Here is a 27,250-nt window from a genome sequence, read left to right on the forward strand (position 1 = left end):
TAAGTGAAGTGAGGGAAAGAGCCATATCTGTCGCAGGGCCAAAGCTTTGGAATAACTTACCATTAGAACTACGAATGCAAGAAAATCTAAAGAGATTCAAGGAAGACCTGAAAACCTGGTGCTTTCAACAAGCATTTGGAATCAACCCTCAGGATGACTTATAAGTCTGCAATTTATTAGACAACTTTTACCTTTTTATCTTTCTTAAACTTTCTTAATTTTATTTTATTTTTATATTATAGTTGACTTTAACTATCTTATTATTTTATTTTATTTTATTGAAGTTTTTATTGTAATTATTTTGTTTCTGTTATTTATTAGCTTGTACTATGTAAATCGTAAAGATAGAACCTTGTGTTCTGAACAACGGTATATAAGAATTGCATAAATAAATAAATAAATAAATAAATAAATAAACAAACCCCAGAGGAATTTCCCCATCCTCCAGGGAGTAAGGATTGCCTTTAACATCCGTGCCATCTGGGTCCCTATCAGGGTAACCCGTAGCAGGTCCAGATATACTCTGATGCTTACCCGCAGCACCTGGCATGCGGGGATCTGCAGCCTGCAATCCTGAACTATTAGGTTTGGCCGGGGTAGCTGAAGGCACCTGAAGAAAGGACTGCAGCCCTTGAAAAAATCTCACCCAAGAAAAGGCAGAAAGATACATACCAAAACCAGGGGACGTCGGTCCTGCGCCCACTGAGTTGCCTTCCCCTGCTGACGAACCAGATAGGGGAGCCCCAAAACCAGGTGAAACCTCTGGCAGTTCCCCCTACGGTGCCATTCCCGCATCATTCTGGGAAGGGCCAGGCTCAGCAAAATCAGTTGGAGACAAGTTTTCCTGAGCCTCCAAGCAGCGCTGACACAAGTTAGAGGGGATGCCAGGCTGAGATGCCCGAATATGGCAAGCAGCGCAAAGGGTAAAGCGCATAGGCTTTTCTGCTACTGGTGCCATGGGTTAAAATCTGCTAGCAGCACGCTCCCAAAAGCTTCTAACAATTGTGCTCCCAACTGTGCGCCCACACAAGCAAGCCTAGACAGAGTGCTCAAAAAACAAGCTCTGTCCAATAAACACACTCTACGGATGCCCAAAATGTAGGCGCCCAATACGCAGTCCAGGTAGGTGCCCATCTGAGCGCACACCTGGGTGTGCAAACGCTAACCGATGTCAGGCAGTTTCGCGGCAGACTTGTGCATAGCAAAGCGCGTGAACGCCGCCACGACCTACCACGCGGCGTCTAAGCGAAGCCTGAGAGCAGAACTCAGCCAAAAACGCTGCTCAACCCAAGCTGCCATGACTCCCCAAGCTCCCCTGGAGATGGAAACGGATGTCGGATCGGTGCGCTGAGCTCAGAGACCAGAAGGGGAATGGAATCCCTAAAATTAACTCCCCTTCTTTTTCTTCTTTTTGTATATTTACTCTTTACCTGAGCTCATTCTGTCCCAGCCAAGTATAGAGTTGGTCTCTAGATGCAGGGAGAGAGGGCAAAGGCCTTCACCGTTGCGCTCGGCTTCCTGCACCCACTAGCCTCTAAGCTGTTTGTCTCTCTACAGCTAAGTTCACACCAGAAAACCAGCTACCGGACCGAGGCACTCTACTGAGGGAGGGATCTGCAGATATCATCTCAGGAAAACTTGACTGAGGGAGGGACCATAAGGTATCACCACAGGAGAGCGGTGTGAATTAATTTCCTTCTTCTTTCTCCTTCTACATTTTTTTTAAGCAATCCCCAGTAGGGAGATGCACGTCCACCATCTGCTGGAGACAGAATAATGGCGGGCTGATGTCAGTGCAGGGGTATATATACCATGATGTCAGTTTTGCTTTGTCTCCAATTACTGGTAGAGGTGCATAACCCACTGGTGTGGAGTAGTAACCTGTCTGAATGCTAAGAAAGTGTGGTTGCTAGTGAATGGTTTGTTAGGAAGAGGTGTAATTGAAGATCCTGGATGGCTGGAAGAATGTTGACCACAACGGTAATACAAATATGGAAGGTATAATCACCAGGATGGCTGGATGAAAGCTGAGTCAAGACTGATAGAACCAGATCTAGCTTGGGAGGCATCCGGCATGCAGCTGTAACATAGTCTCAGGATCAGGAAACCAGGAGAGGGATCAGGAACACCAGAGCAGGACATCAGGGCTGGATGCAGAGCAGGAACACTGGAGCAGGACTTCAGGACTAGATGCGGAGCAGTAACACTGCAATGGACTGCAGAGCTGAATGTAGGGCAAAAACAAGGCCAGACGAGCAGAGGTTCCGAAAGATGTGTATCCCAGGAGTCTGTTGTGCCGGCAAAGGTGCGCCTCTGTTGCTCTCCTTATATATTCTTACCAATCAGTGCGTGGCCTGTGCTGAATCAATGAAATCTTCTGAGGACGTATCTAATTATTTGGCAACTGGAGGGTAAATGTTCCCTGGTCTTTCCCCACCTCTGTAGCTAATCTGCAGCTTCCAGGCCTCTGCTGTCTAGGGTTTTTAGTTCAAGTCCTATTAATCCTGGCAATGTATCCCCTACCTGGGGCATCTCTCTCATTCTATATTCTGCATCTAATGTTGACCCTTCCAATAGTCCTTCAGTTAAAAAAAAAAAAAAAAAAAGTCTGACAGGGCATATGAGGTGCTGACGCCTGCCAGAACCTTTCATGATAACAGAGCAAAACTTTTTGCAGGTTGCAATACCATTTATTGGGTCAACAGAAGAATGATCCTAAGAAGACTTGTGCCCGAGCTTTCCAGACCAGGAGGACCCTTCTTCAGATGTCATACAGTATGAGGGTAGCTGTACACTGCTGGTGATAACAAGGTGAACATGCGCCTCCAACTATTGATTGTAAAAGGAAATGGGTCCCCATTACTATGGTTCAGAGGAGTTGCAGTAAGAGCATCAAGGACATTACCTGGTGGGAGGAAAGTCTCTGCCACTGGAGTTCATCTTCCCATACTTGCTTATCATCTAGAGTAAATACAGAGACACTGGTATCAGGAGTACCAGGTAAGGTGCCTCCCATTCTTCTCACTTTCAGTGTCATGTTTCCTTCACCATCTGCCCTCCCTGGCCCTACCCTCCCCAGTGGAAAACGTGGGTGCATAAAGAAGAGGGAAAAATGATTGTTACATCACCTCATACAATCAGGAGGATACAGAGCTGGCAGCCACCTCACATGGTGACCCTGATGGTAAACCTACATAGATTAACGGGGATGAAAAAAAGAGAGAGAGAGAAGAGGAACCTGTCCGGTCCCAAACATGGGGGAGGAGGAATAGCCTAGTGGTTAGAGCAGTGGACTATGAACCAGGAGACCAGGGTTCATGTCCCGCTGTTGCTCCTTGTGACCTTGGGCAAATCACTTTACCCTCCATTGCCTCAGGTACAAAAACTTAAGATTGTAAGCCCTCTGGGAATAGAGAAATACCTACAGTATCTGAATGTAAACCAATGTGATATCTCAATTGAGATCAAATGTTGGTATATAAAAATAATAAATAAATAAATGTGTATTAATGTTGGCCAGGGCCAGATTTGAAATTATGGCACCCATTGGCAAAAGATTCAGGTAAGGAGATGTCCCCCTAGACATCAGAGAGGAGTAAGGGGAATCTAAGTTTTTGGGTGCCTTCAGGATTTGGCATCTTAGGGGCATACCTTTGTTGCCTATGACTAAATCCAGCTGTGGCCAGGGCAAAACAAATGCCGTATCATACAGTACAGTCATCATGCCAGACACATGCCCCTCTCTAGGCCAGGCACTACAAAGTGGCATAAGTGTCTTTTTACAAGACTATGGCTCTATTGTATGGCATTATCACAAAACATCCAAATAGTAAGAATTCAGACATGCAGAGTACAGTCATGGACTCATACCTGTGCCCGTTCGCAAGACTTACAGTATACCGCTATGAAGCCAATAGGCCCAATAAAGGACACAGCAAACACTGAGAAAACAAAACTCTAGGTAACCTAAGTGATGACTTTACCTCTTCCTATCTGGGCTCCAAGCTCCTTGGGCTGTCTCAAAAAGTTTTGTTTCTCTTCCTTTTGGTATGCAGACCCTCTTAGGCTCCTCCAGTATGGATGCTGTGATACGGAGCTGCTTAGCCTGGTTCCACTGAGTGTTGATGCCCCTTCATCTGTGCTTAGCTTTGAGCAGGTGCTTTCCTCACTAAGACTCTTGTATATTTTGCCTTGAGACAAGACATGATCCAAGTCATTTTCCAGCTCGCCAAGCCTTTTCTGAAGCGTAGGCACACTTCTGGCAGCCTTGCCAGCCCTCAGCAGGCTCTCTTGGCACTTCTGAATCTTTTCATGGATTTTCCCGGTCACCTATTAGCAGAGATCATGCATGGCACATAAGTATGCTTCCTGGGGTACCTCCCCCCTTGCAACGTACAGGGATACTTTTAACTTACTTATCTGCAGGAGCTGTGACTGAGGGATGGAGGGGTGTAGGTTGGAAGGGTGGGGGTGTGTGCTATTATAGTTTACGTTATGATTATATTATTAAACGGAGAGATACTGTACAACTTTCCTTCTGAAATAAGATTCTAATTTACATAGAAAGGGAATTGATTTATTATATGGACTTTACAAACTAAATAATAAAAAAAAACTAAATAATAAGTTCAACACAATAAATATCTTTAGTTTCATGTCAGTCCCAAAATGTTGTAACATAAATGGCAATCCAGTTAAAGAAAAAATACTTTGAATAAGCCAGGGAGTGCAAAAGTTATCCAGGTAAGTTTTCCAGGTAACTTTACTCGGATATTCAGCGGAACATAGCCACTGAACATATCCAGCTAAAGTCAAAGTTACCCAGATGAAGTTATCCAGATAACTCTTGTTCAGCTCTCTGGCATGACCAGGCTTTCCAGGATAACCGTACCTGGATAGCGCTAAGTATCAGTGTGAACTGGCTATAGTTAAGCCCTGCACCACCACATTTTTAATCTAGGTAAGTTTCAGCCAGGTAATGATAATCCATTTGATGGGACAGGAAATTCAAAACTCAGGGTTTGTCTGCTTAAGCCCAAACGTAGCTGGACAAACCCCTGTAAATATGGACCTCCTTGTTTTTAATACTAATGCCATCTTACAAAATTAACATCGCAAACATAAGCCTAAAAAATGAAATTTAAAGTCATTGTTTTACCAGATCCCAAACATTATAAAAAAAAAACAAAACTAGTCATTGAATGAAAATGAACATATTAAAAACTCCTAAAATATTTGTATGCAGGGGAAGTTGTAGTCAGTCTACTGAATAAAGTGTATCAACAGTGCATTGAAATTCTACAGTGACAATTTAGTGTAAAAAAAAAAAAAAATCCATTAATCCAGTCAGATCTTCAATTATTGCCATCTTGTACTGGAATCAATTAAAAGTTGCTTCAACCTGCTGTTGGTTGTGAAATAAGATTCCCAGATAGGAAACATGATAACATGGGCGGGGGGGTTGCAACTGAAAACTTTCCGTTTTGTTTTTTTATCCTGTTTATTTCTGCTTGTTTCTTTTATTCAAAATGAAACCAACAAACAAAAATAAACGAAAACCCCCAAACAAATAAAAATAACAAAATGAAAGGAAACTGGGTCTTCCTCCGCTCACAGAACATGCTTAAATGAAAGCCCCCTCCTTCCACTCCCCTGGCCTCTCACTCCTGCCCTGCAGCTCTGAACGTTCAAAATGGCTGCCATCGTATGTCAGAATCCACATCTACAGTTCTGACCCATCGAGGGCGGGATCAGAACTGGGCTGAGTGGAGGTTGGAGGAGTTCTGAGGCCAGGGGCAGGGGGACAGGCTTTGAGGAGGGATCCGGGGGAATTTTTTAAATGGCAGCAGTGGCAGGCTTCAAAATGAGACAAAAGAACAATGAACAAAATTTTGAAAGAAAAATGACACAGAAAATGTTGATATTTCCTATTTCATTTCAAAGGACAGCTCTTCCCTGGAAGGGGGGGGGGGGGGGGGAAGAGTTCAGATCACACCACATCCAATACATATCCTAAACCCAAGTTCCTTCCAGCAGTGCTTTACTGCTGCTGAAACAGACAGAACTATTTTTAAATCTGCAGAGCAATCTTTTCATGCAGCTGAGGAAAGAATATTGATTAGGAAATGGCTGATGCAGCTTCAGAACTCTTTAAGTGTGGTCCTATGGGGGGAAGCAGGCAAAAAGATGGATGAAGATGAGTGGGGAAAATAGGCAAAGGAAAGGAAGGGAAGGGGGGTCACCTCAGTCTTCAATGAAAGCAGGGCGCCTGTTTTTCCAGAATAGCCACAACTGTTCTAAAAGAATAGGACAAATGCACACCTTTCTTCATCTGTGAGTATCTGCATATGCACATACAGAGCACTTTGACAACATGTAGTGTGCCGGTGTATTCTTCTTATTAGGCTCCACTGAGAATTGATATTTCAGCCAGGGCTTTTCTAGGGTAGGAGTTTTACTTCCCTGTGTGAGTTGTAATTCTATTTATATACGTACTCAGTACCTCAGCTTACTAAACCCTGTGGTATTTTCCCTGGTAGTAAAATACCGCAGCTTAGCTGCTCCCTTGAGGGCACTTTATCAAACTCTCGGGCCGCTATCTTGTCAAAGGGCCCGAAAGGTTTGATAAAGTGCCTCCCTCCCCAAGGTTCTGGAGAGCTCCCCCCGTCCCGCCCCTTGAGGCTGTTTTAGAGTACAAATAATAAAAAATAAGGTGAAAGAATAATAGTGCAGGCCTCTTCTCTTCCTCCCAAATCCAGCCCCCTCTTTACAAATTCCCCCTCCCCCAGTTCTTTGACCCTACTTGGCCTCTGATCCCTCTCCCTAGCCCATCCCTCGACCATCCTCTTGCCGTACCTTTACATCCCTGGAGTTTGGAATGTCCCCTAAGCTCCAGCCTTGGCATTGTCACTGACAAAATGGCGCTGGCCAGCCTACGTGACCCTATACAGCATAAGAACACAGGCCAGGGATCTAAAGGTATGGCAAGCGGGGGTGGGGAGCATTGGGGATAGGCTAGGGTTGGGGGGATCAGAAAGCTTGGAGGGAAGGATTTTGAGAAAAGGGGTGGGGGTTTGGGAGGGAGGGCCTACGTGTTACTCTTTCACCTTTTTAAAACATTTTTTCTATTTGTGCACTGGGGCTGTCTCGAGGGATGGCAGAGGAGTGAGACCGTGTTTCTAGCCCCCAGGGTGGCTTTCTACTTGGGGGTGGGGACTACTTTGTCAGGGTGCATGCAAAGCAACTCATTACCATTCTTGTGTTATTGAGGCAAACATAACATGGTATTTAAAATACCGTGCAGTATTGCTGCATTAAGGCATTTTATGTGTGGTAAATGCCTAACGCAGCTTAGAAATGACCCCCTAAAATTATAAGCCCTCCGAGGACAGAGAAATATCTACTGTACTTGAATGTAACTCACCTTTTACTACCAATGATAAGCCTATTTGTTTTTCGTTTTGTGTCCTGTCTGTCTTGACTAGATTGTAAACTCCAAGGAACATGGACTGTCTCTGTACAGTGCTGCATACATCTGGTATGCATTATACAAATCATGATAACAATAATATATTTTGTTTTACTAATGCATTTAAGTGTATTGGCGAAAAACAAATTTGATAAAGAAAATACATTAAAAGAAAAATAACAAAGCAATCAGGTAGAGCTATCAAAAATAATGCTGAGAAATGTGTGGGGTGTGGGGGTTTGTGGAGATGTCCCTTCCTTAGGCAAAGAAGTAACTTAAAGGAAAATTAGTTCTTACCTGTTAATTTTCGTTCCTGTAGTACCACAGATCAGTCGAGACCATGGGTTGAGCCTCCTGTCCAGCAGGTGGAGACAGACCAAAACTGAAAGGGTATCCTATATGAGGACAGAGCCTACCCTGTAGCCCTTCAGTATAACCATTGTCAAAGCAGAGAAGAAAAACACCTTGGAACAAGCAAGTAACAGAAGAACTCAAGCAAACAACTAGAGAACTCTGAAAATGTTGAACAATAGAAAACAGTGAATGAACTCCGTGCATGGACACTTGCATGAACGCCCACAATCATCACATGGATGCTTCCGGTGCCTCCTATGAAGGAACACATAGAACAGAGAAGAACAATGTAGGATACATCATTAAAGGAATAGTATAAGGATCTTTGAGTGGACAGGAAGATAGAAAGGGAAGGGCGTCTGGACTGATCCGTGGTACTACAGGAACGAAAATTAACAGGTAAGAACTAATTTTCCTTTCCCTGTACGTACCCGAATCAGTCCAGACCATGGGATGTACCAAAGCTTCCCTAGACAAGGTGGGACCTTGACAGGCCTGCTCGAAGCACCTGCCGCCCAAAGGAACCAAAAACTGGCGCCTGAACATCAAGGTGGTAATGTCGAGCAAAAGTATGCAGAGACTTCCAAGTAGCTGCCCTGCATATCTCCTGCGGGGAGACCGACTGGCTCTCCGCCCAGGAAGCCGCCTGAGAACGCAAGGAATGAGCCTTAAGGCCCTCTGGGATCGGACGTCCCTGACAGATGTAAGCCGACGAGATTGCTTCCTTCAACCAGCGAGATATCGTAGTCTTGGAGGCTTGTTTGCCCCAGTTGGGGCCACTCCATAAGACAAAAAGATGATCCGAGACTCGAAAGTCATTAGTCACCTCAAGATAACGCATAAGCACGTGTTTCACATCCAGACGGCGGAGATCATCCCCGCCAGGGTTTGCAATGTCCGCAGGAGAGAACGCGGGTAGCTCCACCGACTGATTGACATGAAAGGAAGACACAACCTTCGGTAAGAATGACGGGACCATCTTAAAAGAGACCCCGGAATCCGAGAGACGTAAGAAGGGCTCACGGCAAGACAACGCTTGGATCTCAGACACCCGTCTGGCGGAACAAATAGAAACCAGAAATACCATCTTGAGCATCAAATCCTTGAGGGTGGAACGGCGAAGGGGCTCAAACGGAGCTTGACAGAGTGCACGAAGGACCAAATTCAAACTCCACAAGGGACAAGTAGGACGCAACGGTGGCTTCAAATGTTTGACCCATTTGAGAAAACGGGCAATATCCGGATGAGATGCAACCAAGTAGCCATCGAGGCTTCCCAAGAGAGAACCGAGGGCAGACACCTGAACACGGAGGGAGCCAAAGGAAAGACCCTTAGAGAGGCCCTGCTGGAGGAACGAGAGGACTAGCGAGACTGGGGCCGAACGTGCCGTAACGCCCGCTTCCACGCAGGCCAGCTCAAAAACCTTCCAGATCTGGACATAAGCGAGGGAAGTAGAAGTTTTGTGGGCCCGCAAAATAGTGGAGATGACGTCCTCAGCATATCCCTTCCGCCTTAGCCTTCGCCGTTCAAAAGCCAAGCCGCAAGACAGAAGCGATCCGCCTGGTCGAAAAATACGGGACCTTGATGGAGAAGGTATTGAAGAAGGCCGAGGCGAAGGGGACCGTCCGCCGCCCGGTTGACCAGGTCCGTGAACCACGGTCTGCGGGGCCACTCAGGAGCTACGAAAATGACCGGACTGCTGTGAAGCTCTATCCGTCTGAGCACTATCCCTATGAGGGGGCTCGGAGGAAATACGTACAGCAGAACGTCGCGCTGCCACGGAAGGGCCAGGGCATCCACCCCTTCTGAGCAGTGTTCCCGCCAGCGGCTGAACCAGGGAGCCTTGGCGTTGTTCAGAGTTGCCATCAAGTCCAGGTGTGGGGGACCCCACCTGTCGATGATTAGAGCCATGGCGTTGGACAACTCCCACTCGCCTGGATCCAGATGCTGACGACTCAAGAAGTCGGCTTGCACATTCTCATTGCCCGTTATGTGAGAAGCCGCGAGGCAGTCCAGGTGCCGCTCCGCCCACGCGAGAAGGCAACTTGCCTCGAGGGCCACCAGTCGACTCCTGGGTGCCCCCTTGGCGATTGATGTACGCCACAGTGGTAGAATTGTCCGAGAGCACCCGGACCGCCCGTCGCCGAAGTAGTGGGAGAAATTCCTTGAGTGCTAGACGAACCACCCGGGTCTCCAGGCGGTTGATGTGGCAGCGAGACTGGGTCGGGGACCAGTTCCCTTGTGTGGTCTGAGACTGGCAAACCGCTCCCCAACCGGACAGGCTGGCATCCGTCGTGACTACCATTCACTGCAGGGTCCAAAGGGACATTCCACAGAGGAGGTGCTTGAGAGAAAGCCACCATTGTAATTCGTTGATGGTAGAGGTGGAAAGCGGGGGAGCTGCCTCTGAAACTGTTCCGATACCAGCTGCCAACGGGCCAGCAAAGCTCTCTGTAACGGCCGCATATGTGCAAATGCCCAGGGAAACAGATCGATCGTGGAAACCATGGTCCCCAGGACCTGCAGATAATCCCACTCCGTGGGGAGAGGCATGGAGAGGAAGCTCTGGACCTGATCCATCAACTTGAAAGCTCTCGAGTTCAGTAGAAAAACCTTGCCGACACGGGTATCGAAGCGAGCCCCCAGGAACTCCAAGACCTGGGTCGGATGGAGATTGCTCTTGGAAAAATTGATTATCCAACCTAGGGACGACAGAAGAGTAAGTACGCGGTCCACCGCCTGGCGGCATAGGGTCTCCGAGTTAGCCTGGATTAGCCAATCGTCCAAGTACGGGTGGACCAGAACACCGTCTTTCCGAAGGGCTGCCGCCACCACCACCATCACCTTGGTAAATGTGCGCGGTGCCGTGGTGAGACCGAAGGGCAGGGCCCTGAACTGGAAGTGTTGACCCAAGATGTGGAACCGGAGAAATCTCTGATGTTCGGGACAGATCGGTATATGAAGGTAGGCCTCTGTCAGATTGAGTGAGGCCAAAAATTCCCCGGGATGGACCGCCGCTATCACCGCCCAAAGGGTTTCCATCCGGAAATGGTGCACCAAGAGGGCCCGGGTGACCCTCTTGAGATCCAGGATGGGACAAAAGGAGTCATCCTTTTTCGGGACCACGAAGTAGATGTATTGGCCGGCGCCATGCTCTGCCACCAGAACCGGGCGGATGGCCCCCAGCCTCTGGAGTCTGGTAAGAGTCTGAGTCACCGCAGCCCGCTTCTGGTGGCCGCACGGAGAAGCCATGTACAGGTCCTGGATGTCGCGAGCAAACTCTAAGTCGTAGCCTTTGTCTATGGTTCGAGGACCCACTGGTCCGACGTGATTTTGGCCCATTCCTCCAAGAACAGAGACAAACGACCACCTAAGTTGGGAACGGGGGGATGGGCCGGCAGATTGTCATTGGGAGGTGGGCTTGGGCGCAGGACGGTGAGTAGCGGCATCTCGAAAGGGCTAATGGCCTCGAAAGGACTGGGGCCAACACTGGGCCCTAGAGGAATTTCCCCTGGAGAAAGCGCCCCTTGCTCTTGGGTTATATCGGCGTTGGCCCCGGAAGCGGGTACGAGTAGGGAAGAAGGATCTAACCTGTTTCGGGCGGTCCTCAGGCAACTTGTGAACCTTGTTCTCCCCCAAGGATTTAATGAGCTGCTCCAGCTCCTCACCAAAAAGCAACTTACCTTTAAAAGGGAGAGTTCCGAGCTGTGCCTTAGAAGACGAATCAGTTGCCCAGTGTCGAAGCCAGAGGAGCCGTCTGGCCGAGACCACCGAAGCTATCGCCTTCGCCTGCACCCGGAACAAGTCGTATAGGGCATCCGCCCCATAAGCTATGGCGCCTTCTAACCTGTCAGCCTGCTCTGCCTCTGCAGACAGGAGGTCTTGGGTGCTGAGTAATTGTTGGACCCACCTAAGGCTTGCCTGCTGCATGAGACTGCTGCAGATGGACGCCCGATCACCCAAGGCCAGGATTTCAAAAATGCGCTTGAGATGTAATTCCAGCTTACGATCTTGGATGAGAATCTGCTGGCCCATCCCTCCGTTCCCAACTCGCTAACCTTGACCTTTCTGACGCAGATGCAGCCCTCACTTCATGGCATAACATCACAAACAAGGTGGCAGAAAATATATGCCCCTTAAAAACTAAAGAGCTAGACCCATCCAGTAAAAACAAAAAACCTTGGTTCACACAAGAACTAAAAAACCTCAAACTAGAATTGAGACACAAAGAACAAGCATGGCGAAAGAGACCCTCCAATGCTACACTAACGGAGTACAAAACCTTCATGCACAGTTACAGAAACATCATCCTTCGCACAAAAAGAGATTTCTATGCCCGCAAAATTCACAACTTTTCCTTCGATGCCAAAGCGCTGTTCTCTTATGTCTCAGAGCTCACGAAACCCACTTCTTCAGTTATCCCTGATGATCAAACCCAATCCAGATGCACAGAAATTGCACAATTTTTCGAAAACAAAATCCTCAATCTAATAGCTCCACTGGCAGCCTCAAATACAGAACCTTCATCTCACTACACTCCCCCCTTTAGCCAGAAAGTAAACCTAGAATCCTTTGAACCCACCTCCTCGCTCGAAATTGAATCTTTTCTCAAAAAGATGAAACCCTCCACGCATCCGATGGACTCCATTCCATCTAAACTACTGCTCACCATCCCAAACACCATCGCAAAGCCATTAGCAGAGATCATCAATTGCTCGCTAACTCAAGGATTAGTACCGGACTCGCTGAAACTAGCCACCCTCAAACCTCTACTCAAGAAACCCAACCTGAACCCTGCAGACCCAGCCAATTTTCGCCCCATCGCTAATCTACCGTTTGTTGCCAAACTTATGGAGAAGATAGTTAACAAACAACTCTCGGAATACCTAGAGGAACATAAGATTCTTACACCAGCCCAATTCGGATTCCGCAAATCCCTCAATACAGAATCCCTTTTAATCTCGCTGACTGACAGCGTCCTCACAGGCCTGGAGAAAAAGACCCCCTACCTCCTGGCACTTCTCGATATATCTGCAGCATTTGACACGGTGAAGCACTGCATCCTCATCAATCGGCTCTCAGACATAGGCATTTTAGGAACAGCCCTTGAATGGTTCAAATCATTCCTTGACAATAGGAGCTTCAAGGTTAGAATATGCAATAAAGATTCTCACCCGGTCAAGTCCACACTCAGAGTCCCTCAAGGATCCTCCCTCTCCCCCACCCTATTTAACATCTATCTTCTCCCCCTATGTCAGCTTCTCACAAGTGTAAAGGTCACGCACTTCATCTACGCAGATGACGTCCAGATCCTGATACCAGTTACAGAATCAATCTCCAGCACCATTAATTTCTGGAATAATTGTCTACAGTCCATAAACTCACTCCTCACCAGCCTTAACTTAGTACTCAATACTTCAAAAACAGAACTTATGATTATCACTCAGGATGACAACACGCAGGCTGCCAACAACCTCATCACATCCCTAATGACCTCCTCCACACACGTAAGAGACCTTGGTGTAATTATTGACAACAGGCTGAACCTAAAAAAATTTGTCAATAATACAACAAAAGAATGTTTTCATAAAGGGGTAGATTTTCAGACGAGCGCGAACAGCCTACTTTTGTTTGCGCTCCAGGCGCAAACAAAAGTACGCTGGATTTTAGTAGATACGCGCGTAGTCGCGCGTATCGGCTAAAATCCTGGATCGGCGCGCGCAAGGCTATCGATTTCGTATAGCCTGCGCGCGCCGAGCCGCGCAGCCTACCCCCGTTCCCTCCTAGGCCGCTCCGAAATCGGAGCGGCCTAGAAGGGAACTTTCCTTTGCCCTCCCCTCACCTTCCCCTCCCTTCCCCTACCTAACCCACCCGCCCGGCCCTGTCTAAACCCCCATCCTACCTTTGTCGGGGGATTTACGCCTCCCGGAGGGAGGCGTAAATCCCCGCGCGCCAGCGGGCCTCCTGCGCGCCGGGCCGCGACCTGGGGGCGGGTACGGAGGGCGCGGCCACGCCCCCGTACCCGCCCCCAAAATGCTGCCGACACGCCCCTGCAACGCAGGGCGCTCCGGCCCCGCCCCCGACACGCCTCCCGACACGCCCACTCCGAAAACCCCGGGACTTACGCGAGTCCCGGGGTTCTGCGCGCGCCGGTGAGCCTATGTAAAATAGGCTCACCGGCGCGCAGGGCCCTGCTCGCGTAAATCCGCCCGGTTTTGGGCGGATTTACGCGAGCAGGGCTCTGAAAATCCGCCCCAAACTTCACATATTAAAAAAGCTGAAACCTCTCCTCCACTTTCAGGACTTTTGAACAGTTCTTCAAACAATTTTATTCTCAAAAACTGATTACTGCAACTCTCTGCTAATCGGCCTTCCAGCTAACACCACCAAACCACTACAAATGTTACAGAACTCCGCTGCCAGGATCTTAACCAACTCTAGCAGAAGAGAACACATCACAGCTATCCTAAAAAACCTACATTGGCTCCCCATTAAATTCAGAATCTTGTTCAAAGTTCTAACCATAACCCACAAGACCATTCACTCCCAAACCTCGCTAGATCTAAACTGCCGCCTTCATCATCACACATCAGCCAGACCGATCAGAACCAGTTATTTAGGCACACTCTATACACCTCCAGCTAAGTCATTGCTTAAGAAATGTGTATTCTCGACCGCCGGTCCCACTCATTGGAATGCCCTCCCCACGGACCTTCAACTAGAAACGTGTAGGCAAACGTTTAAGAAAAAGCTTAAAACTTGGCTTTTCACAAAAGCCTTCACTTAAAGGTTTCAATAACCCCATCACCTCAACTTGTTCAGACCGCTCTTTTCTCATTCTTAACTTTATCCCATGCTAGTCTACTCCCGGACCATGATCGAGGGTTAGAAAAAATCTCCGGGGCTTGCCCTTTTGTTCGTCTGTTTTCAGGTATATACTTATGTTCTCACTTTTTCATACAATTTGTGTTTAATACGTTAGATGTAATACTAAATTTTGGTTTTATAATTCTCCCTACTTACGCCCTGTTATACGTATCACACATGCTTACTAAGTTTGATGTAATTCTAAGTTTTTGGTTTATCTATAATTCTTATTACATGTAATAGATGTAAGACTAAGTTCTTTGGTTTATCTATAATTCATACTAAATTCGCCTTGTTATATGTACCCACATGTTCGAAGTAATTTCTAACTTTAGTTCTCTGTAAACCGACGCGATATGTACTAGTACATGAACGTCGGTATATAAAAGCCTTTAAATAAATAAATAAATAAATAAATAAATAAATAAAATGGTGGTATGTTTAGTGACCGCTGTCACAGAAGAGTTCACCTTAGGCATTTTCAATAACTCTAAACACTCCTCCGGGAGGGGATAAAGCTTTTCCATGGCCCTCTCGACCTCGGGGGCCTGCCATTCCCTAAGGAGCATTAATTTGTGCATGGTATGGAAGGGAAAAGAGCACGGCAGGGCCCTAAGCCCCGCTGGGACCAGATCCGAGGAAGCTAACATTGCTGCCGAAAACTCGTCCACTGGGGGACAATCAATCCCCAATTCCTGGGAGATGAAGGGGAGAAGAGGCTCCAATTCCTCCCTGCGGAAGAGACGAAGGTCCCGGGGGTTACCCCCCTCCAGGGAGGGGGGTGTCAGCCGGGTCTGGGTCCTTGTCCGGATCCTGGGTAGGCAGGGGGGCAGGAGGATCCGGTTGAGGAGACGGTGGGGGAGGGACCCGGATCGCCCCCTGCTCTTCAGGAGCCGCAGGGGAGGGAGGAACAGAGAGCCGAGGGATCTTAGCCGGAGGGGGGGCTGCTTCCTCCTGCGGATTTGTGCAGCAAAAGCACAAATTCAGTGGAAAAACGGGTCCTAGCGCCCCCGGGGGGGGGGGGGAACGGGATCTGGAAGAGAAGAACGCACGGGGCTCAAATCGGGGGGGAGAGCACCAAAAAAAATCGGGTCTGGAGCTTTAGGGAGCTCCGAGAAAGAAGATGGAGAAAAGCCCAAAATGGCCACCGTTCCCGCGGTTTGACGGCCTGGGAACGGTGGGGCTAATCGTTTTGGAGGCCTGGCCCGGGTCCCTGAGGGCATCGGGGACTCGGAGGAACCCCCCCCCCCCCGGTAATCAGCGAGAGCAGAGTCCGTCCTGCGAAAGTCTGACCAAGGAATCCCCACAAGCTAGGCACAGGGGAGAACGTGGTATGGCCCCGAGGTGGAGAAGGGGCAGCAATAATGAGCTGAGCTGCTGGGGTTGAGGGAGCAGAGGCACAGAATGAACTGTGCACGCTCCTAGTTCTCTCTCTAGAGCTGATCCTGCCTGAGACTACTCTTATTTAGAATCTTTTTTTTTTAAAAGCCCAAAGAAGGGACAAAAACGGCCCCTGTCAGCAGCTACAGATTCAATGCATCCCAGTGAAGGGAAAACAATATAGGAGAGAGAGAGAAAAGCTGAACAGGGGTAAAAATTGGCACCACCAATTTTCACCCCTGCAGCCGAGGACCACCAGGAATTGGGAGCCTAAGCTATATAAAACAAGGGGCCAAGCCCCCCTAGGCTCCTGCAAGAGTAAGGAGACAGGGACTGTCTCCTGTAAATAGGATCCACAGAGTTCACACAACCCACAAACTTTTTTTTTTAATTAATAACACAGAAATACTTGCTTGATCCAATAATATGATAGATACACAGAAGGAAAAAATCCCCAAACGGGACAAGAAGAAAACAACAGAGAACCACAGGGTGAGCTGTTCCACCTGCTGGAGACAAATACTAAAGGGCTACAGGGTAGGCTCTGTCCTCATATAGGATACCCTTTCAGTTTTGGTCTGTCTCCACCTGCTGGACAGGAGGCTCAACCCATGGTCTGGACTGATCCGGGTACGTACAGGGAAATAGGTCTTAAAACTTGCTTGGTCATTTAAACATTTACCAGTCTTAGAGCCTTATCGTGTCTATTTTTATTAATGTTTTGGGTATTCTTTTACCTAATTGAGCTTTTGGTAGTTTCAGCAGGGTACTACTCCCTTTACATTATTAGGACAAGATGAAGAATTTAAGCTTCAGAAAATCAATGTGTGGTTCCAAAGGCTCAGTGTATGGATGGACTCAAGACCTCTCAAAGCCTTGCAGGAGACCAGTCTAACTTGGAAGGATCATGCATAGGATCACAATGCTATATATTTTTTTTTTAATTGCTTTTTATATTTTGATTTTCAGCCTCTTCATAAATGTTCAGGTACTGTAGGTATGTCCTTGTTCCTAGTGGGTTCACAGCATGTATGAGAGGTAATGGTTGGTGAAGTGCCTTGGCCAATGTCACAAGGAGGAGCAGCATAATTTGAACTCTGGCTACCGTGGTTTGCAGCCTACTGCTCTAACTACTAGGCTACTCCTCCAATATGATATAGTATATATTTATACAACATAAATATAGCATACTGTACAATGGATAGGGGTTACATTTCCATAGTCACATTATGAATTTGTTTCAACAAGCCCACATTCCATCATTGTAGCACTATTTCCATTACTTACTAAACATTTATATAGCACTATAGTACTAGTGTTTGATGCTTCTACAGATAAATAGTAAAGGACTATTGACATCACATTTACATGCCGATTCTGTAAAGTGCGCTCGGCCATGTGCACTGTTTAGCACAGGTTTGACCTCGTGTTTTCGACGTGCGTCTATTACCCCTTAGACTGTAAGGGGTTCAGCACCTCAAAAATGCGCAGCCAAACCCCCTGAAAACTAATAGTGCTCATCACATGCAAATGCATTTTGTTGAGGTTATTAGTTAGTCACCCGTGATTCTGATAGTAAAATGTGCGGCCAATCCGCACATTTTATGGTAGGCGTTAATTTGTGAGCAGCCCTTAAAAGTAAACAGAAAAGCAGAAAATACTGCTTTTCTGTACACCCAACAACTTAATATCCTAGCGATATTAAATCGTAAGAACAAAAAATGTAAAAAACAAAATTAAAAAAAAATACAATAAAATGTGTCATCTGGTCCGGTTAGGAGAACAGATGTTCAATTTTTCCAGCGTCTGTTATCCTAAGCAATCACTGTCAGCGGGTTCGGAAAACAGATGCTCATAAAATTGAGCTTCGGTTTCCTGAATCCATTGACAGAGCCACCACTCCTGGGCCAATGAGGCGCTAGGGGCATGTAATCGTCCCTAGAGTCTCCTTTTAGCGCAACCCCTCATTTAAAAATAGGATTGTGCATTCAGGGGAGGTAGCTGGGCATGCGTTTGGAGAGTGGGCACTCAACACGGAGCGCCTGTTCTCCCGCGATCTTTTCTGAATAGGCCTGTTTGCAAGTTGGAGATTTACAGATTTTCTGAAGGTGACTTGGCTTGTGTCACATAGGTCCAGGACAAGAAGGATTGTATCCTTATTATACAATCAACCAAGATTTGTATCAACAAGGGTCGGCGTTTATGCCAAATTACTACTTTGTACCCTACTGATTACTTATGGATGTGGACTTTATTGCCCTCCATCACTTATACTTTTCTGTCTAAAACTGAACTGCAGCCTGGCATCCTTCAGTCCCTGCTCCTAACACTCATACCGGCATGCCATATATATACTACCCGATCCTAATCCACTAGACAGAGACCATGTTCCATTTCTGAGGCAAATTCAGATTTTATAGTGGGATCTGAGAATGGGGGTGTTGGTGGGGGTGGCGGCAGGGGAAAAGGGAGGAGATCCTGAAAGGACTCTGAATAAGGAGAGAAACACATTGTTTACATCTCTAACTCCTACCTGCAAGAGCAGCACCTGTCCCCGGCATTCCTGCTCCAGGTCTATGGCTCGTTGGTGAATCCATTCACTATCGTTGTCCTTCAGCCACTGAAGAGCAGATTCCAGCCGCTTCTGCAGTTTCTTCACGTGCTCTATCTGCATACAGAAAGATACATTATACAATATACACCAAGCCAGCCGACCATGCACCTTCTACAACCCCCCCCGGACATTTTCTGATACCCACTCTAGAATTCCTTAGGCCTGGCAAGATTTATCATTGAGAAATGCACGTTCTGATTATTAATTAGTAAAAACTTTTTAAATAGCATACACAAAAAAACAGGTGGTGGTTGGTTTGTTCATGATTATAATATGCCTACATGGTTATATGAAACCTTACCAACACCACTTAAAAAATTTTTTTCCTCTTTCAAATTTTTCTTTATTAACACAACAAAAAGGTGATTTCCACTTGGCGTGTAGGTTTTAAAAATATGTTAGTATATAGAACAAACAAGGCAATATAAAGGTTAGTAAATCAGTTTTGGAGAACACTTATGAATATCTAGTTCTACAGTGAGTGAACCATCGGTTCCCTTGGATACTAGTTCATTATATATCACTGTGTATAAGTGGCAAGGTTGTTCCCGTTCTGATTATTATTATTTATTATTTATTTAACGCTTTTTATATACCGACATTCGTAGGACACATCATGTCGGTTTACAGGTAACTGAGAAAGGAAATTACAATGAATGATGAAAGAAGGCTAAATAGATAATATATGACACTGCAAAGAAAGAGAGACAGCGAACAGAAATACAACTTGGTAGAACGAAATGGATTTTGATTATCCATATTAAAATTAGATATACAAGTGAACTTATGTACAATGTTAGGGAGGCATGTGCACTCATGAGCTTAGTATATGAACTATGAACAATATAAATAAATTATGTGCACTACTGTACAATTGAATAAAGGGGAGGGGACAGAGAGGGGGAGCGAGGCGGAAAAAGGGCGGAAGGGGTGGGGGAAAAGGGAAAAAGGTACTTTAAGGCAGGGGTACTTTAGAGGAAATGTTGCTAAGGGGTGAAAGGGCGGGGTGGGGGGAGGCTACGGGGCGCTGGAGAGGGTGAGGGGAGAAAGGTTGGGAGAGTCTTGACTTTGCAGGGGAGGGAATTAGCCATTCAGTTAATAGAAACCAAGTTGCTTTCCTCGTTCCAGGTACTCGGATCCTCTCACCCCTATACACATATAAACATTGTCATTCTATGAAACGTAGCAATATTATTTTTACTTGTTTAAGTTTACTTTAGAACTAGAAACATTCCAAATTATTCAGATCTGGATGCCATTTCTCTTTTTTTTTTTTTTTTTATAAATATATACTTCGTGAAATCAGTTGCTCTTCCTCTTGTAGAGATCCGCATACTTTAAAAAATCACAAAATTGTAATAGAACCATATGTATTTTATTCATTTTAAAATACTTATATTCCACAACTTCCAAATTTAAAATTTGTCCAGGGTGGATATTCGCAATTTCCGGGATTTGCCTTTATCTGCGGTTCTGAAGGACAGGGCGACAAGACATTTAATCCCCCCTCCCGCCATTTCTGCCTGTATCGGAACGCTTCTGCCCAGTTGTGCAGTATCCGCAGCCATCTCGTCCCAGGACTTCACCTGGCCGATTAGCCGCTGCTCTCCGAGATCGGATACCCCCATGCCGGAGCCGAGATCCTCCAACTCTGCCTTCGCTCTCGCTCGGATCATCGGGCTGAGAACAGTATGCGGCGTGACAATCACGCCGATTGTCTCTCTGGCGTCATTCTGCAAACATCGTGGTTACCCGGGCGACCTCAGCCCAAGCTCCTCCTCCCACAATGTAGCTACGTTCTAATTGGTCAGCACCCGCAGGGCGGCAAGGGAAGGGGGCTGGTAGGGAGAGGGTCTGCTTCTGGTTTCCTTCGAATTCTGGCGTCTTGCCCCCGGCCAAGTGTGTGCCTCTCGCCAGTGAGTAACCGGGGTCTGGACCTGGACAGGAGAGAGGAAACCTGATGCTCTTCCGTAACTGCAGTAGAATATATCTTTTCTCTCCACGACCTTTACCCCAGGGTCGTCTGATCCAGACCTGGGTTTTCCATATTGCATGCCGGGATCTGTAGTTCTGCTTTAAGGGACATCAGCGAGAAGGGGAAAAATCAGAAGTACAAAACCATGCATGCTGCGGGAGTAAAAGCAGACCTGGATTAATCTGTTCAATTGACCCGGGCTGAGTTGGCGATCCTGTTTTATCCCAACAACAGGATCTTATCGATCCCTTCCACGACCCACTTGTTTATAAGATAGACAAGAAACGGCACGGCTCATAATGAAGCTATGGAGACCGCGGCCCCTTTAAGGCTCCAGCAGCCGCCTCTGCCCGCACCGTGACGTCTCCTTCCTCCAACCTCCGTGTGTGCGCGCTCCCGCCGTCCGGGCACCCCTGGGACGTTGCAGCCCGGGCTACAGGGAAGATGGTGGCCAGCGCGCGGGTGCAGAAGCTGGTCCGGCGCTACAAGCTGGCCATAGCCGCCGCCTTGGCCATCCTGCTCATCCAGGGCCTGGTGGTGTGGAGCTTCAGCAGCCTGGAGGAGGAAGAGGATGAGCAGGGGGAGGTGAGGAGAAAAGCGTGGGGACGTGCTGTAGTAGTGGGGGTGGGCTCCCGGAGCGATGTAAAAACTCCCCAGTCTCTCTTTCCGGGAGGAGGAAGAGTGCTGGCACTATCGTCGTACCGGAGGGGAGTGGTTTGGTGTTACGCCCTGTCGGGACCAGGGATGGGGAGCAGCGCCCTCCCGATTCACGGCTCGAGGTGTCTGGATCCAGGGAGGAGCGTTGTAGGATGTTAGGATTGAGAGGTAGGACCCCGCTATAGCAGTGAATAACATGAGGCTGAGTGGGAGTCGATTGTGTGCCGGTTACAGGGATCCGAAAGAGGGTTGTGGCAGGATGAAAATTGTGGTGTGGGGGCAGGAGGCTGGGGATGGTAGTTGCAGGGTATGTGGGGTTTGGCGTGATTGGTGTAGAATCGTGTTCAGCTTCAGAGCTCTGGTTAGAACTTTTATCTAGTCCGACTTCATTTTAACACTTGAAAATTCACCAGACAAGCTACATTTAAACAGAAACTCTTCCTCCTGCCCAGCTCACTCAAAACAGGAAAGCGGTGGCTATTGTGGTAGCGGTAAATGCAGGGTCTGTAAGTCTGTTCATCTTCGCAGGCCCTGGTCATCTGGATCCAAGTTTCTGGCCTAACAGGGAGGCAGGCCCGGGAATGCAGGCGGACCACCACTGCTGGTTAGAGTGCAGGTCCGAAGGGAAGAGGAGGTCCTGTTTCTTCTGCTCCCCCCCCCCCCCCCCCAATAAATCCTCAGATTTTTGTGACTCCTATTTGGGGGTCATGAATCACTGGGTCAGGGAGAGCAGCCGGGTGCTAAGTTACAAAGCAAACCTCATTGTTGCAATGTGTCAAGATGCAGGATATATCTGGGACTATCCAAGTGAGATGGAGGCATTTTTATTTCATTTTCTAGTTTACCGCCGTTTAGAATTATCTTCTGTGGGATGATGGGTGTTAGGGATCAGGACATTTGAACAATGTTACAGTAGGTTGAAGGTGTGTGATAAATTAGGGGAAGCACAAAACCACCTTCACAAACAAAACATAGTGGAAATCACAAGGCTGCCATATTCAAGGGCTTAACATGAAATTAGATTACAAAGAACAAGGCAGCAATATTCAAAAGAAAAGCTGCTAAGCTTGCAGAGGTCTGGCATAGATCCCATAGTTGTTGCCTTCTAACTGTAAGGATTTACTTTTGACCCCTGTTTTTGACCAGTTGACCAAACAGTGTCACTCAGTGGTGTTAAACAATGTGGCTGAAATTATGCATTGTAACTTAATAGTGGTTTTGACATAACTATGGGATACATTTTTTCATGGCCTGGTAGTTCTGCCTGCCTTTTTTTTTTCTCTTTCTTCCAGTGCTAGGATTCTGGTGTCAGCCATCATTCACAACTTCTCAGGGATTTTTTTTCTCCTATTTTAATAGACCCTCTCTCCCACTGTTCCTGCTCTGATCATAGCAGCAACGGTCCTGATGCTGGGATTCATTCAGCATTACTCTTTCTGGAACCCTGTATCTTGGGCTCTAAATCCAGCCATTACATATGGCCCTTAACAATGACTACAACTTTCTCTTCACTTCCCCCTCACAGGAATTATGAATTCTGCCTCCATAGCAAACCCAACCCCAGCAGACCCAGGGTGCAGATGACACAATGTGGGGATCAAACTAAGGCCACCTGCATGGCTGGGCACAGCACTTGCCATTGGCCCAGGATGCATTTCTCATCAAAATATTACTGGATAGGGTGCACTGGTAGTGAATAAGTAAATGAATGTATTTATGGCATCAATCTTTTTTCCTTATAACTTCTTAATTAGGTTATTATCCCAATTTTTTCATGCTCCTGTGTGTTTCCAACTCCATCGGGATCTACTGTGCTAGGATGCCCCTTGCAACTACCTTGGAGGTAGGGGAGGGGCTGGGGGGCAGGGAGTATTTACCTTCTTGCCATTGCTGAGCTGCATTGTTAAAGTTAATACAAATCTAAACTTCATCTCCTGACATCTACCAACAGCAGTGGAGCATTTTTGAAGAAATAACCACTGAACTCGGAAGACAGGAATAAGAACTGTAGGTATCAAATGCATTGGAGATCTGGTGGGAAGCATTGATGCGTAGAATTTTTATTTATATAGATGTCGTGTTTTTCTTGTTGATGTGATAGTGTCTAGAATTGCCCTAAAAGCCAGAATTCCTCTTTCTTGTGAAACTATTTTAAGTGGCTCTGTAATCTGGAGCACCCTGTCTCCTGCTTCTGATTGTGGGATCTTTGTGTTATAATTGGAGAGCCTTGAGGTTGGAATCTGGCAGCTGAAGCAGGGTGGAGAATATATGCAATTACTTTGCCGCTGTGGCCTGGAGAGCCGCGTGCACAGCTCTACTCGCTACAGACAAGGATGAGATCAGTCATCCCTCTCTGAGAAATGTGAGCATCTGGAGCTGGGAGCTCCCGAGGAGGTGGTGAGTGGTTTCCCTCTCTGCCCTTTTTGTGGAGCTTTAATTATGAGGTGCTAGAAAGGGAGTCCTCTGGCAATTCTTAGTTTGATTCCAGAGGAAGAAGGTGAGATATCGATAGCTGGCACAGAAGCTTCTGATCTCAGAGAAGCAAAAGGACGTTACATGCCTCCAGGAAATAATGAAAAACAAACCATGCCAGGAATCATTTCCTAAAGCGATAGCCACAAAGCCAAATCTGCTTCCTAGACTGGGAATGCAACAGACAGTAGTCAGCCAGACAAGTTACTAAAATGCTCTAAAATGACTGGAAAGGATTTTGGCAATGGTGGGGGTGTGGTATAGCCTGTGCAGCTCACAGGGAAACTTTTTATTGTTATGTGGGTTTGAAGCATATTTCTCACAATTGTCTCTAGTACTGGCACCTTTAAATCTGTCAGCTCAGATGCTGAGGCAAAGCTTTTTGATTAGCGTTATAAAGGCCTGTGTGAGGACCCTAATATAGATTTTAAGCCTTCTCTTTGAATCACTCTTGAGATGTTTAGAAGTATGTTCACACTTCAGATGGATTAAGCTACGGGCTTTATGTTCTAGGAGGGCATAAGAGTCCCTTGGTTTACTTGAATTAATGACCATGGCACTGGATAAGTAGAAGAACTTGTAATGAACCCAATGTGGGTGGAAACTTTGTGTTGGCAGAATACGAAGCGGAAGCCCTCTGCTTATCTGCAGACAAGCGTGGCAAGGACTACAGCAGGGCGTAAGCAGCGCGCATCCACACGCTGATAGGATGCCAACTGCCTTTTGATTGTGGGAGGTGGGGAGAAGGATAGGGCATTTCCTAGGAGCTGAGAGGGTCTTTCATTTTTTTCCTGCTAATTCATCCTGTCATTGCAGGGCTGGCTAACAGAAATGTCAGGCTATTTTTTTTTTTTTTGTTCCCTGGTTTCCTTCTGTTCTTTTGAGCTTTCAGCTTAGTCTGTTGGTTTACAGTGCCACAAGCCTTGGTCTCCTTTCCTTCTGCGCCCCCCCCCCCCCCCAACTGGGCCATAGCAGCAACAGTTCCTGGCTATTGGGGGGGGGGGGGGGGGGCACAAAGCATAGCTCAATCCAGCTAATTTGGATCCTGTGTTCAGCCATTGAAGTGTTGCCATGATATCCGGGAGTCTCTGCAGCATCTCCAGCCCTGGCTGAGCTGTGGGGAGCAGAGCCTTGAATTGAACCCGGGTCCTTCGCATGCAGGTATGCTGTGCTTCGCTGAGCTGTCAGGCTGCGGCTCTGTGGAAGTGGTTTTAGTGATTAAAGGATTTGTTCCATCTGGGAACTGCGGTGAGACCACAGGTCACGTCACCGGGCTACCAAATGATCCCCAGGTGGCAAAGCCCTTTTTTTTTTTTCCCACCTAATAACTAGGAATGAAAGACTCTTATTTCAGTGCCATCAGGTAGCTAGTAAAAGGGACTTTTGGGAAACCTTAAGAGTTTTCCTGCTGCGGGAGGTGTGTAATAAGTGTGTGGTTAAGTTTGTTGGTGTGTTTATGGCTTTTTTTTTTTTTTTTTTTTTAAGTGAGTAGCTGTGATCTCCCCATTTTACTTTCCATTGCAGAAGGGCAGACACAGAAAGAGCAGGCTACCGGACAGCGGGGATGGCTCCAAAGACCCAGACAATTCAGCTGGCCGTCGTGGCAGCCAGAGCCGGAAGCATGGGCGATGGAAAGTGCGGGCAGAAAATCCAGGGGCCGTTGGGTCCAGAGTGGCGACCGCAAAGCATAAACCAGGCCAGAGTGTCCAGATTGCCCTGGACTTGTTCAACAGCAAGAACCTGACGGACCCCAGAGCAGAGGCACAGCTCTTTGTCTTCCAGCATGGAGATACGGGCAGTGTGGAAGGAGCCCCACAGACCACCGACAACAGCTTTGTCCCCAAATGTGAAATCACAGGCAAAGATGCTCTCTCGGCACTGGCCAGGGCAAGCGGCAAGCAGTGCCAACAGGAGATTGCCAATGTGGTGTGTTTGCACCAAGCCAGCAGACTGATGCCAAAATCTGTGCCCCGATACTGCCAGATATCTGGTGAGTTTTTCTGTTTGTTCTCTCTGAAAGCCAGGTCCTGGAGAAGACCCGAGCTAGACTGCCAGGTGAAAGGTGACCACTTAGCTAGCCGCAGCACTTCATGAGTCATTTTAATTTTACTCTTTGTTAATATTGTGCTCTGTCTTGTCAGGTCCTTTCGGAAAGACTGAATAGAAATGTGAAATTTATTATTATTCTAAGGGTCGCATAGACCTGCACCGGTATAAGGGTGGGGATGGTGCACATCTGGATTTGGGGGCGGAAGGGCCTATTTAATATCTTGATGAGTAGAACAGAAAGCTCGTATTCTTCTGCACTCAGGCAGGCCAAGCCACACAAGTGGGTTATGCACTTCTACCAGCAGATGGAGACGGGAGTAAAAGCTGACGTCACGGGATATATAACCCTGTAGTGACATCAGCCTGCCAATATTCTCAGTCTCCCTACTGGGATTGCTTGAGGTTAAAAAAAAAAAAAAAAACACACAAAAAAATAATGAAAGAAGAGAAGATAGAAGAATTTTTGAAAACCGCTTAAGCTCCTGATGGTGAGTCCCCTCCCTCAGTCGAGCATTTTCAGTCCAGGAGCCCGCCTCAGATATGGACTTAAAAGTGATTGGAGCTAGAGGAGTGCTCAGCGGTGGTGGCTTGTGCCCTCTCCCCCCATAGCTGGAGACCTGTTCATGTTCTCAGCCAGGAGGGATGAACTCAGGTATGCAACAAAAAAAAAAAAAAAAAGGGACGTGAAGAAAGTTTAGGGAATTCTTCCTTTCCTTCCTTTACCGGGTCTCTTTCATTCGACACTGGGTGTTCGGCGTCTTTTCCCCCTCTTTCTCCCTCACTTTCCTTGGGGTTTAGTGTAGAGCGGAGGTGGTGCAGGCTAGGTGGATTGAGCAGCCTTTGGCTAGGCCCCAGTTGTAAGGCGCTCTTTCTTCAGCCACATAGCAGGCCTCGGCGGTTTTTCCCCCACGCCAGCGTGTGTGCACAGCAGTGCACCTACATGAACACGCATGCATTCTTGTGCGCGTACACGCATGCGTTCTTGTGCGCGTAAGACCGCGGCCTATATAGAGCGCAGGGGTATGGTGCAGGCGCATAATGAGCGCACACTGGGCACGTACTGAGCGCATACTATCAGCACATAATCGGTGCATTCTGTTTGGGCACATATTTGAGAGAATGCTGTCTGGCTGCATATTTGCACATGTTCTCCTGGAACAATTATGGTGCCAGGGACATGGAGCTTTCAGCATCTAGCTCAGATAGCCTAAAGGTTAAGACTCCAGTCCTGAAACTCGCAGCTGCCACAGAGGGTCCTTTCCAGCTGAGCAGTTTTTGCAGGAGTGTACAAGGGAACATGCTCTAATGAAGTCATATAAAGACAGTTTGCACTGTGTGTATGGTGTAATTATTATATTTTTGCAGCTTGCCATACAAGGGCAATAGAGCCAATGCTTTCTCTGTGCCTGTGTCA

General features: G+C 47.2%; 2 protein-coding genes across 3 annotated transcripts in view; one reads left to right on the forward strand and one right to left on the reverse strand.

Moving 5' to 3' along the window:
* Positions 1–20,597, reverse strand: part of HEATR9 (HEAT repeat containing 9) — a 94,391-nt gene extending 73,794 nt beyond the window's left edge. For both annotated transcript variants that reach the window (XM_029600614.1, XM_029600613.1), the window contains exons 1-4: positions 20,270–20,597; positions 18,603–18,737; positions 3,984–4,329; positions 2,906–2,961 (exon numbers count right to left, since the gene is read on the reverse strand). In XM_029600614.1, coding sequence (XP_029456474.1) covers positions 2,906–2,961; positions 3,984–4,329; positions 18,603–18,737; positions 20,270–20,359 — 627 coding nt within the window. In that variant the 5' untranslated portion in view covers positions 20,360–20,597. The remainder of the gene's footprint in view (positions 1–2,905; positions 2,962–3,983; positions 4,330–18,602; positions 18,738–20,269) is intronic.
* A 467-nt stretch (positions 20,598–21,064) lies between these two features.
* The window catches only part of XYLT2 (xylosyltransferase 2), a 36,529-nt gene continuing 30,343 nt past the window's right edge, over positions 21,065–27,250 (forward strand). Inside the window, exons 1-2 of the mRNA XM_029600612.1 lie at positions 21,065–21,243; positions 25,312–25,777. Of these exons, the coding sequence (XP_029456472.1) occupies positions 21,103–21,243; positions 25,312–25,777 (607 nt within the window). The 5' untranslated portion in view covers positions 21,065–21,102. The remainder of the gene's footprint in view (positions 21,244–25,311; positions 25,778–27,250) is intronic.

The sequence above is a fragment of the Rhinatrema bivittatum genome, chromosome 4 (assembly GCF_901001135.1).
Source record: "Rhinatrema bivittatum chromosome 4, aRhiBiv1.1, whole genome shotgun sequence".
Taxonomy (NCBI): domain Eukaryota; kingdom Metazoa; phylum Chordata; class Amphibia; order Gymnophiona; family Rhinatrematidae; genus Rhinatrema; species Rhinatrema bivittatum.